Source organism: Podarcis liolepis (genome assembly GCF_965112155.1).
Source record: "Podarcis liolepis genome assembly, chromosome: 1".
NCBI classification, from domain to species: Eukaryota; Metazoa; Chordata; class Lepidosauria; order Squamata; family Lacertidae; genus Podarcis; species Podarcis liolepis.
The window spans coordinates 49,792,618-49,805,402 of record NC_139554.1 but is presented as its reverse complement, the minus strand read 5'-3'; the positions used below and the strand labels follow the sequence as shown (position 1 = coordinate 49,805,402).

The window sequence follows — 12,785 nt, the reverse complement described above, 5'->3', positions numbered from 1 at the left end:
ATTACAACGTAGTGATGGTCAATAGCCTAGATTGTTTTTTAAAATAATTTAAAATTAACAGAATTCAGCCATGATAGCTAAGCAGCTTTTTCATAGACAGAGGAAACATACCTCAAGATGTCAGAGACTAGAAGATTAATCATACAAGAAGGCTGCTTGCAATCTTCCTGGGACTCAATTGGTTTCATAGAATCATGGAGTTGGAAGGTATCCCAAGGGTTAGCTAGTTCAGCTCCCTGGGATCATCCATGACAGACGGCCATCCAAACTCTGCTTAAAAACCTCCAAGGAAGGAGAGTCCACTACCTCCCAAAGGAGTCAGTTCCACTGTCAAACAGCTCTTACCATCAGAAAGTTCTTCCTAATGCTTAGTTGGAATCTTGTAATTTGAATCCAATCGCTCAGTTCCTATCCTCTGGAATAGCAGGGGGAAAAGCTTGTTCCATCTTCCCTGTTTCTCCTTCCTGGAAACTGAATAATGGACTAGACTAGATGGTGATCTAGAAGGGCAGTGCCTATGGCTGGAGAAAGTAGGTCACTCGCTTATGAAATTTACTGGGACAAGGAGCTCACATCTCTCAGGACAACTAGCGAAGCTAGAACACTAAGGTCCTCAGATGGAATACAACTGTAATGTAGATAACTGTATCAGTGCAATACTAATTGCTAAGTAAATCCCATTGATCTCAAAGGAAACGTACTTCCAGGCAAGTGTGTATGGTATAACATAAGACTGCCAGTCACGTAGTAGACTGGCCACACCCAAACAGGACATCTTTATTTGACCTAGTTAAAATTCTCTACAGTGGTACCTCTGGTTATGGACGGGATCTGTTCCGGAGCTCCGGTTGGATCCCGAGGTTTCCGCAACTGGAGGGACCACTTCTGCACATGCGGCAAAACCCTGGAAATATACTTCCGAGTTTGCCGCTTACGTATCCTGAAGTTTAGGTAAGCGAAGGTATGACTGTATTGTTTAAGGGAGATAAAACATTTCAAACTGGGTAAGTAGAAGGCAAATATTTGTATAAACACACACAGAGCATTCTGTATCTTCATACATACCTTCAACCAGATGCACTGGGTATGGAGAGTGTTGAAAGTAAGTTATGATGTTGTTAAGTTTCATGGTTGTGAATGCTTGCATGTTTGTGTGCAAATATTCATGTTCTGATTTGTATATAAACAGCTTTTGGTCTGAAGGCCCCAGATGTGATGAACAGCATATTAATTCAAAAAAAAGTATAAAAGTACTGTGCAGTCATACCTTGGAAGTCAAAAGGAATTCATTGTGGAAGTCTGACTTCCAAAACGTTCGAAAACCAAAGCATGGCTTCTGATTGGCTGCAGGAAGCTCCTACAACCAATCGGAAGCCCCGCCGGACGTTCGGCTTCCAAAAATAGTTCACAAACCAGAACACTCACCTCCGGGGTTGTGGCATTCGGGAGCCAAAATGTTTGAGAACTAAACTGTTCGAAAACCAAGGTACGACTGTAAATGCCAAACAATATAAGATCACAATATCAACAAATATCTCCAATCACACAGGTGCAATCTGCTCTCACAACAGACACAATTCCCCAGCATTGCATTTCTAACTTGGAAGCCAGTACATTCATATCCATCCCTCCTGCCTCGCTTGAATCTCTCACTTAGGGCTGTAGGAGCAAGCCCATCCACACCCAACTGCCTTCACCACACACCCAACCCAAAGGGGCAATCTCTTCTTTGGGGCCACCCCACTGAAGCTGATCTACAATGAACAGCAGCAATCAACTAAACAGAACTGTCTCCTGGACACCAGCTACAGCTATAACAAAGTTTTTATTTTTCATGGGCAAGGCTTACAGGCTAAACCTTCTGGCTCCTCCAAGAGGCTACTGTCTTCCAGTTAACATGTAACATAGGGGAAAAGATGTGAGGAAAGTAATCAGCGTGCATGTTTGTGAATTTTTGTCTACACACACACACACACACACACACACACACAGAAAGTGGGAAAAGAGCAGCCTTCCCCAACCTGGTGTCCCCCATATGTTCGGGACTACACCTCTTTAGCCTTGCTTTTGACAATTGATGTATATTTTAAGGACACATTTTATTTGCGTAATTTTAAGTTGTTTTAAACTGTTTTTAATATTGTGGGAAATCGTGTATAGTGGTACCTCGGTTTATGAACTTAATCCGTTCTGGAAGTCCGTTCTTAACCCGAAACCATTCTTAAACCATGGTGCGCTTTCCCTAATGAGGCCTCCCGCCACCGGTACCCTTCTACCATTCAGATTCCATTCTTAGATCGAGGTAAAGTTCGCAAACTGGGACACTACTTCCGGTTTTGCGGAGTTTGTAAACCAAATCGTTCTTAAACCAGACTGTTCTTAAACCAAGGTACCAGTGTATGAATATTAATGTTGCATTTTAATTCTGGGATCTTAGGATAAAGGGGGGGGGATAATAAACTGTAGTAGTAGTAATAGAACTCCCATCAACCTTGACCATTGTCCAGTTGAATTTGACTATGGAGTGAAGTGCTCATCTCCGTTTTCAGGCCGAGGGAGCCAGTGTTTGTCCACAGACAGTTTTCCGAGTCAGGTGGCCAACATGAGAAAACCACTTATGGCACAACGTGACACCATGATGGAAGCCAGAGTGCATGGAAATGTCATTTACTTTCCAGCCACAGTAATACCTATTTATCTAGTTGAGCCACTATGCTTTTGAACTGCTCATGGATGTTAAATCTCTCTGGTTATCTGGGAGATAATATTGCATCAAAATGCAGCACACTATATTCCTGAGATACCATCACAGGAAGCAAGCAGTAAAAATATGTGGTGCAAAACCTTAGAACGCAGTGTCCTATGGGGCAGTGCCTTTCATTTTGCACTGGACTTCAAAGGCAGAAGCAGCACAAGTCTCCCTGGTTTGGTAGCTCCAACCCAAGCACAAATTCACCCCTCTCCCAAGTTTTCTAAGTATAATAATGGTTGGTGTGTATGCCAACTCAAAGTTTATGGGCCCACATTATCAAATAATTACAGAATTTATAATGCCCTTTCATAAATATATTTCTCCCAACCAATGACAGGGTCTTCAAACACCCTCAATGAAAAATATTCATCGTTTCAAAGTTTAAAACTCTGGTCTTCTGAGCTAACCCATTCACAGACTAGTTACTTTATCAGCAAGATATATTCCAAGGCCATTAGCACTGCCAGAGACCAATATTATCATATTTTGCTTGGGCCCCCAGTTGTAGCAAAAATGCATACAAACTAACAGGTTGGCAAATGCAGACACTGGAAGCCTGGTTGAAATACAATGCGACACACAAGGCCATCCACTCTGCAAGCTAGTCTGCAGCATTTGTACCAATACAGAAGACATGAAGAACTGTTTTAGCTCCACGTTCTCTTGAGGAGCAAAAAATTCAGCGGTTTTACCCTTACATGGTTGCTAAGAGAAACTAGCTTCTGCTCTGCCCGCTAATATATACATACCCAGTGAGAGTTAACGAAGCTATTTCACATTTAGAAATGTAGCAAAATATGTTTAGTGAAGAAAATGTCCAGTTTATATAACCAAAAATCTAGGTGCCATGAACAGATGCAAGGAAACTTAATTGACAGGGGGAAATGTGTTAAACTCACCCACTTTTCAAATGTTAATGGACAAGTGGATACTACAGAAAATTTCTGAACAATGGAACAGACAAGGATCTGCATGCATGCAGACTAGTTATAATTACATTCATAAAAAAGACAGAGCGATACAGACAAATTCAGGAGCAAGGTGACAAATACAGGCATAATTTTGACAGCTTGGTCTGGGAATTATGATATTCACTTTCCTGTGAAAAATAAATGGGGGGGGGCAGAAATTAAGGTAACTGTCTTTCTTAGCACATGCATAAATTTAAAAATAAAGTTAGGTTGAACAGCATAAAAATATTTTACAGTTTCACAATGGTAAAATTAAGAAATGAGTGATACTTTTTAATAATAATACTTTTAAGGATACTAGTTCTGGGGCCTGTACTAGTATCAGCCTTAGTCCCGGCCTTGCAGTGTTCTCGGCCTTGCAATGAGGTTATCACTGCCATGAAACTCAGCTTCAGAGACAGGCAGCAAGAAAATCACTATGCAGCACGCTCAAACTAGGGAAAAGAGGAAGTGGATAGTAGGCATGAAAAAATTGCTGGAAAACAAGGCAGGATTTAAGCTGATATGGTTGGGCTCTTAAATAAGTTAGACTCTGGGTAAGAAGAGGCCTTCAAGGACTACGCTGGCTTCTTTATAAACAATGGTACTGTATTTACCGGTAAGTTAAATAAGCATTGCCCAGATACCCAGAAACACAAATGGTGGTGGAATAGCATATGTCTGGAAAAAAGTGTCCAGAGACATCTGTAAGATCATCCAGAGATGAAGAAGTAATGAAGACATCTTCAGGACAGTGCATTTTTGAATTAAACAAAATGGGCATTTCCAATTTTGCAGCTACTTTACAGCAAGAAATTTATTAAGGACAAGTGCACATGGAAAGCACCAGATTCCATATGCTTTAAAATGTGCCAGGGATGATACACACTCTGGTGTATCACATTTTACACAGGACAAAAATCCCTTCATGAACCCACCAATCAGCCTTCATTCTGAGACACATAGATTGGATTACCTCTATCTTTCCATTGACAGCTATGCATGACAGCAAGCAAAAAATAATCAAGCCTCATTTAAAGCAAAACAGAGACACATGATTTAATCCATGCTGCAGGAACAAATATGGACTTAGACTGTGTATTTGTTTCTGGTCCTACTTCTGCTCCCACCAATATATATTTTTTTTATTGGAACCAGGGAGAGGGCTTTCTGTGGCTGCATGATAGATGCTTATAGAATTATGCATGGAATGGACAAAGTGCAGATAATTTTTTTTCTTCCCGTCTCATAATACTTACAGGGATGCGGGTGGCGCTGTGGGTAAAACCTCAGCGCCTAGGACTTGCCGATCGCATGGTCGGCGGTTCGAATCCCCGCGGCAGAGTGAGCTCCCGTCATTTGGTCCCAGCTCCTGCCCACCTAGCAGTTCGAAAGCACCCTTAAGTGCAAGTAGATAAATAGGCACCGCTTTATAGCGGGAAGGTAAACGGTGTTTCCGTGTGCTGCTCTGGTGCCGGTTCGCCAGCTGCAGCTTCGTCACGCTAGCCACGTGACCCGGATGTGTCTGCGGACAGCGCTGACTCCTGGCCTCTAGAGTGAGATGAGCGCACAACCCTAGAGTCTGTCAAGACTGGCCCGTACGGGCAGGGGTACCTTTACCTTTTTACATAATACTTATCAACATCCAATGAACCTGAACATTGAAAGATTTAGGACAGATAAAAGAAGGTAAGTCTACACACAGCACATAGTCATTCACTCCCCCAGGAAGCAATGATGGTGAACAACTTGGGTGGTTTTAAAAGAGGATTATTAGACAAATTCATGGAGGAGAGAGCTCTCAATGGCTGCTAGCCATAATGGCTATGCTCCACCTCCACAGTTGGGAGGCAGGAATCCTTCTGAATACCAGTTGTTGGAATCCTGGTTTTTAACAGGCATCTGATTGGCCATTGTGAGAACAGGATACTGGACTAGTTGGGCCACTGGTCTAATCCAGCAGGATATTCTTATGTTCTTAGAGATGGTGGAAACTGCAGTCAACCAACAATTGGAGGGCACAGATTAGGTACCCCTGGCTTGAACATGACATGCAAATCAGCTCAGTGTGTTTTAACTTTTAACACTCCACTTGGAATGTTCTAACTAGATGAAACAAGTATGGAAAGAACAAACCTAATGACCAGATGCACACAAAAATGCAGTCAGGAATCACAATAAATAATTTGTAAGGGCAGCAAAAATCTGCACAAACATTCAGTTGCCAAATGCAAGCAAATGTATATCAAGTGACTAATTGGGCATTTACAGTTTACAAAAATCCAACTCTAGAATAGTGGACAAAGCCACCACAAAATGGTATAGCAATCAACTAGCAGAATGTCTATGATTTTGGAGTGGAAGGACTAAGGAACTCTATCCCCTCCCCATAGGAGAGAGGCCAGTCTCCACCATCATTCAGTAATATATCTAAGTGTTGCATTTTTATTGACTGATAGATTGAATTTATACCGTACACTTCCAGTTTCAGACACTTTTAGAAATAGGAACCAATATCCCATTTTCCCTTGGGGTGGAGGAAGTGCTCTTTGCTCATTGCCTTATTTCCCTTCACTCCATCCCTTCCCCCCTCAAATCAGTTTCGCAAGCCATTCTGTGCCCTATCCTTTCTGTTCATCTACCCCAATACTACACCTTTCCCCCTTGCCTTGAAACAGGTAGTGTGACCCTGGAGGAAGCAGAGGGACCACTCTGTCTGACAGCCAACTTCAGTATGCTTCCGCCCCATCAAGGGGCAAAGCAAGCAGCAGCCATCATAGCAGTATAGTATACTGCAATGAAAACACATTACACAGAGGCATAGGATAGACAATGCCCTCTTTTCTTGTCCACCTTGACAGCCACTTCCCAATATGCTGTTTCTCTATTGTACTCAGAACATAGTAAGGAAACGAAACATTAGGAACTACATGAATGTTTTATGTAAGTGGCAAAAGTGAATAGTTCTAGAAGCATTTGAAGAAGAAAAAAGACCAAGCTATAGCAAACTGAAAGAAGTAAATTCCAGACCATGTAAAACTGTACAGAAAATGGTCTCCCAGCAACACTTCCCTCTTCTGCAGCAAGAGAAACTGTTCTAGTACTGTATGTTCCTGCAATGGAGCAGTACATGGAACAAGGAAGCAGCATATACATGCAGTATTTTCTCATATATTAGTATCCTAGGAGTACGTTAATAAATTTATGGGAGAAAGTGCAGTACAGCAATTCCCACACAAGAAACCACATATATGAACCATGCAAGTATCTGTGTAGTTTAGCACTGAACCATACCCACATAACGTGACTAAAGTACTAGTACAACCCGTACTTTATTTTATTTTTTAAAGCATCTCCCTCATGTCCCTCTTTCCTCCATTTGTACTTCACTGACTACCTTTTCACTCATCTGCCTCTGCTCTAAGTTTACTACGTTTATTTCTCCCCTACTGGCAAAATGCCTTTCGAAACACAACACCCCAACTACTTGTGGCGCACTACTCTGACTGAGCCAAGTGGCCAGGGGAGAGTTAAGGGGGCTGCCATTATAAGCCAGGGAGACGTTTCACAAGAGTCAGGGGGTCGTCATTAAATCGCAGCACGTGGCCGATCTTCCAGGGATTCCGACCTCCTCATTTTCCTTCCACTTGGGGTCCATTAAACCGCCAAGAATACATCGTACATCCCGTCCCTCGTCGGAATCACTTTCCAGCGGGTCATCATCACGGCCCGGGGGATCAAATTTGCCGGCGAGGGAGTGGAAGTTGAGAGTAATATCTCAAAGGTAAAGCGGAGCTCCGTAACGGAGGCGAGAGACACAGACGTGTGGTGTCAGACCCTCAGCCTCCCGGAGGCGAGCCCCGCCCCCTGGGCCCGGGGATGGCGACGCCAGCGGCTTGCGCTGCCCCGGAGCCCCGCGGGCGATAAAGCGCGCCTGCGAAATTCTTCCCCCACCCCGGAATGTCTCGCCAGCAACTATTTCAGGAGAAGCGCAAAGACCAGAAGAAGGGACAAGCGTCAACACCCGCCGCTGCCCGCCACCCAAGCGCCTGAGAGCCGCTTCTCCCTCCTTCTCAACCCCCCCCCCCGGGTTTGGGACAGTCTCCGGCTGGTCATGAGACGCTCCCGCCCCGCCACCCGCGGAAGGCAGGCAACCCGCGCAGCTGGCGGCCCGTCAGCGTCAAGGCAGTGGCCGTTGTGAGGCAGAGAAAAGGGGCAGACAGCGCAGCCTCCCCTCCCCCCCCCCCCCGCCGCCCAAACTCCCGTCTCGCCAGCGGGGAAGGGAAGCGAAAGTCGTTCGGGTCCTAACGAGGCCCAATTAAAAGAGGGAGAAGAGTCCTAATAAGGTGGAGAAATGGACGTCCCGTCCGCCGCCGGCGAGCTGGACTGAGCGGACTCACCGTCGGCTGCGCGCCTTCCCTTCCTTGCCCTTCCCGGGCTCCTCCTGGCGGCCGCCGCCCTCGCGCCTGCCCCGGGGGATCCGCCCGCGCCCCGCTCGGCTCTCTCCGCCTCAGGCCGGTTTCGCAAGATGGCGGCACTTCCGGGAAAGACCATCCCAGGGCAGGAGGCGCACCAACGAGATAAAGGCGCGCGAGGGAACGAGCGGACTCGTCCCCGCGCGCGCGCCCCTCCGTCCGCGAATGAGCACGCTCGCTGCTCTCCCCCGCCCACCCGCGCGACAGTTGTAGCTGCGTCTGGACGCGCGGGCACGTCCGCGCCGCCGAGATGCCTGCGGCCCGGCCCCCTCTCCGCTGAGCGCAATGAGCTGCCCTAACGGCCCTCCCCCCCGCCCCGAAGAGGCCGGCAGCCTGGCGATGGTGCTGAGCGCGCTGGGTCCCGGAGCCGCGCGGGTCCTGTTCTACCCGACCTTGCTGTACACGCTGGTGCGGGAGTGGCTGCCCGGCTCGCAGCGGCCCTGGTTCAGCCGCGTCGACCGCTCCGTGCTGCTGGGGGCGCTGCCTCTGCGGGGACGCAGCCGCCAGGTAACGGGAGGGCCGGGCCGGGCGGAACAGGCGTCTCGCCCGCGGGTGCTCTTTCAGCTGCCGGGCGGGAGCTATGGCTCAGCGCCAGGCGCCGTTTCCTCGCCTTCTCCCCAAGGCTGGCTCCGCGGGTCACTCGGCTGGGGAGCAGCGAGGTACCTCGGAATAGCTCCCACGGCGCACGAGGTTTCTGCTTCTTTAGCTGCGTCCTTCCCTTTAGAAACTCAGGCTTTAGCCCTGCGCCCGCTGCTATGTTGAACTCGGCGCAGGCTTACTCCCGGCGCAGGCTGGACACGCTCGGTAGATTCTGTGGCTTTACCTCTTTGATTTCTGCTGTTGAAAGATACAAAGGTATCTGCCAGCAAAAGTGATCAAGACCCCATCAACAAGAGGGTAGCCGGTGTAGGATTGTCAACATGGAAGGAGATGGAGGCTGAAATCTGCCAGAAGCTCAAGGTTTGCAAGCCCATCCTGATTCGAACCCAGCAAACAGCTGGGGCTATTCTTTAGGGGCCACACAAGCTACAAGGTATCCTGGCTTCTGTTGTTTCATGTGAAGGGCTGAGTAGTGAGCCCTGGAAAAGTTCCTGAGCAGGGCTTTCTCTAGCTTTGGTTCAACTCAAGCGCGGGCAGCTGCCCCTCTTGGGTCCAAGGCCCACTGCAGTGGAGCACTGAGCAGAAGGAATAAATTATCCCTTGCCACTAATGGTATAAATCAATTTGTAACCTGCAACAGTAGATTTATAAATCAGGTTTATAGACTGTTCTGTGGTGGTTCTGCTCCAGCTTGCATGATGGAACTCAGAGAATAGCATTGAGGGACTTCGCTGGTGAAGAGCACCTAGTCAACTTTCCTGGAGTCTGGACAATGTAGTTTGGCCACTGTGACATATGTACTGGTAACCTTATGTTTAGACTACTATAAGGCACTGTGAACTTTTCTGACAGCTGCTTTGGAAGCTGCAGCTGGTATAGAATGCTGAGATCCTGGTGGCAAGTAGTGCCCCATATTGGATACACCTCATGCCAACTGTGAAGGGATCAACACTTACTGCCTGTTGGCTATCAAGCCAGTTTTTAGTTCTTTGATTGATTGATTGATTGATTGATTGATATAAAGCCCTCAACAGCCCTGAACCAGGCTACCTGGTGGACCTCTGTTCCATTGCCGGGTAAAAGCCTTAAGATCCCAGTTAGTCCTGCCACAACCTGATGATTGTTGGCTTGTGATGATGCAGAGATGGACTTTTTAACTGCTGGTATCAGTGCTGAGGCATGTATACCTTGCAGAAATACAAGAGGCCCCCCATCTGTATTGACATTCTACTTGCTTTAGAAGATACATGTTTTAATTGCTGTGCTGTTTGAATGGAATTGTTTGATTGCATATTTCAATCATCGTGGATGATTATATTTTATTGCTTTATGGGATTGTTTTGCTGTGTATTTTAACAATGTTGTACAATTGGTTTTTATGTTGTGTAAACTAATCAGAAGCCATCTTGGCATTAAGCAGTATATAAATTTAATAATAATAATAAGAAGAAGAAGAAGAAGAAGACTGCTATTCATTGTATGGTAATCACACAGCAGTTTCCAGAATAAATGTATAAAACATTATATAGAAGAAAACTGAACAATAGTGAACAAAATAAAATATGCAAAAATTATAGCTAAAATGGCAGCAGAACATATTGACAAAACTAAAGCATAAATTAAAATCAGAGCAACAATTTAGATTCCACAAAAAGTGGTTAAAAAAGGGAGTGGGTACCTGCTTCTATGGCCTTCTGTCTGCAAGCTTCTCTTTATGGCACATATTGAGTGAGAACCATTAGGAGAGGATGGGCTAGATACTGAAATATATTGAGACCTGGACTTAGTTGTCTGTTCTTCCTGCAGTTGGTAGAGGAGCAGAATGTCCGAGGAGTGGTCACCATGAACGAAGAGTATGAGACTCGCTTCCTGTGTTATTCCTCTGAGGTGAGTTCCCCCACAAGCTCCATTGTGTCCAAGAAAAGAGGGGATCCAACTGACAAGCTCCCTCAGAAGGGAATATTTAAACATCAGTATAGAATGCTGTCTGAGGGGGGTACAGGACAGCCCACAATCTTACTGAATCAGAACTGCATGTTATGCTACCATATCTGTGCATGTTTACACAGACATTGTTGGCACCTGTCTGTCTTGAGAGACAATGGAGTGCGCCTCTGGGGGTGAGGGCAAACTGCTGCATTAGCACCAAACTGCCCTCCCATGGTGCGCAAGCCTCAGGCCATGTTTTCACTGAAACGTCTTGATTTGGGCTGCAATTATGTGCATGTTTACTTGGTGGAAAGGCATGTTGAACATAATTGTTCATACTTCTGAATAAATGCAGAGGTCAGTGGGAATTATACTTAAATTTCCCCCTTTCCCCACTTAGTTACCCTCACTGTACTGCTACCTAATTTTACCATTTTGTCTCCCGCATTATTTTCTTAGTCCCGTTTTGGCAGTCTTTATTTCAGCTTTCCTCGATAACTTTTAACAGTGCAATTGTATGTGTGTCTACTCCAAGTCTCATGGAGTTCAGTAGGGTTCAGAAGATAACTGCAGCCCAAATTAGCAACTTTTTCTTGTGGCATCTTTCCCTTGACTTTCATTGTGCCCAATGAAAAGGTGACAGTGGTCATTGCCTCTCTTTTCCAAATGGATGATTCTGTGTTTTCTGGGTTAATTGCAGGAATGGGCAGAAATGGGTGTAGAGCAGTTGCGCCTTAGTACTGTTGATTTGACTGGCGTCCCATCATTGGAAAACCTGCATAAAGGTGTTGAGTTTGTGATGAAGCATCGTGCATCAGGGAACTCAGTATATGTGCACTGCAAAGCTGGCCGCTTTCGCAGTGCCACTATGGTTGCTGCATATTTAATTCAGGTAAGAAAGCTTCCAATACACTGAGAAAGTGGTAATGGATCAATTGTACACAAACTGCTTTTGTTAAACAAGAATAAGAGAAGCGGAACTCTTCCCAGGACTGCTACTCTGCTTCCAACACGGTCTTAATTTATTGGCTTTAATTAGGTTATAGCACTTCATTTAGTACTCATTGGGAGAGAAAATGAGTATGACTGTCAGCTTCCCTGTGACTGGGGTGGACTTGGGAGTCATTTCCACTTCTGTATTAAAGTTGGCAGTATGAATGAAAAATGCTTGCACTTGCAAGCCCCTTGCTGCCTGGAAAGTGGGGAGAAAATGTGTAGGATATTAGATAGACGACTATTAGTGCATTTTTTCCTTACCAGTTGTACATCATTTAGTTTTGAAAATAAGATCTTTGTCTAGGCTTGTATACATTCATCATGCTGGGATACCTGGATAGTGTTAGAGCATATAGCCCAAATATAATCAATTATGCTTTGAGATTGAATGGAAAGCAATGCAGCAGCCATTCTTCCTCCAGCAGGAGCAAAAAAGAGATAGTTAAGTATAACAGTTGTTGAGTAATCTGCTAGGATCAGACAAGGCAGATTTTAGCCAACAGACTCACAAATGACAACAAATATTTGGGATTCTTTTAAATGTGAGGGCATTGTTTCTGAACTTCCCTTTCTCACTATCTGTTTTTCCATTCCACTGCTTAAGCTAGTTAGTTCCCAGCTTAGATAGTTTTTCATTTGGATTTTCTGCCTTTGCAGCTCCACCACTGTACCCCTCAACAAGCAATAGCCACAATTCTTAAGATACGTCCTCATATAATCATACGTGAAAAGCAAATGAAGTTGCTGGAGGACTTTCATACGTGTGTAACTGCTGGAACTCCTGCACAGCAAGAGCCACCAAAGATTCAGCAAGGAAAGAACAAGCCAACACACAACGTGCAGAACCGTCCACTGAAAACATCTGGTTCCTAACATATTGTTTAGGGGTAGACTGTTGTCTCAGCTACCACAAAGTTTCTTGAAGCATGAGAGCAAAGGAGATCTGGCAGCTTCCAGCTTTATCACTGCTAGGTTGAACATGGTTTGCCTCTACTGCTGGTCTCTATTACTACTTATCTCAGTGCACCAGCATGGGACCACTGCCAGCGCTGCTCCCTCTCAAATACAAGCAATTATAAACAA

General features: G+C 45.5%; 2 protein-coding genes across 35 annotated transcripts in view; one reads left to right on the top strand and one right to left on the bottom strand.

Annotated features, from left to right (window-relative positions):
• Positions 1 to 8,237, bottom strand: part of CELF1 (CUGBP Elav-like family member 1) — a 41,927-nt gene extending 33,690 nt beyond the window's left edge. For 22 of the 34 annotated variants that reach the window (XM_083460571.1, XM_083460593.1, XM_083460600.1 and 19 more), the window contains exon 1: positions 8,103 to 8,237. The gene's annotated coding sequence lies outside the window, so the exon portion shown is untranslated. The remainder of the gene's footprint in view (positions 1 to 8,102) is intronic. The other 12 variants (XM_083460582.1, XM_083460599.1, XM_083460602.1 and 9 more) reach the window with 1 other exon arrangement.
• Positions 8,238 to 8,289: 52 nt separating this feature from the next.
• On the top strand, positions 8,290 to 12,785 carry PTPMT1 (protein tyrosine phosphatase mitochondrial 1). The gene is made up of 4 exons (XM_083461675.1): positions 8,290 to 8,684; positions 10,584 to 10,664; positions 11,407 to 11,598; positions 12,360 to 12,785. Exons 1-4 carry the CDS (start codon positions 8,463 to 8,465, stop codon positions 12,573 to 12,575), a joined length of 711 nt encoding a protein of 236 aa, XP_083317801.1. The 5' UTR covers positions 8,290 to 8,462; the 3' UTR covers positions 12,576 to 12,785.

Coding starts and splice junctions, on each gene's coding strand:
- PTPMT1 (XM_083461675.1), top strand. CDS start 8,463: ATGAGCTGCCCTAACGGCCCTCCCCCCCGCCCCGAAGAGGCCGGCAGC. Junction 8,685..10,583: donor TGCGGGGACGCAGCCGCCAG/GTAACGGGAGGG, acceptor TTCTTCCTGCAG/TTGGTAGAGGAGCAGAATGT. Junction 10,665..11,406: donor TCCTGTGTTATTCCTCTGAG/GTGAGTTCCCCC, acceptor GGTTAATTGCAG/GAATGGGCAGAAATGGGTGT.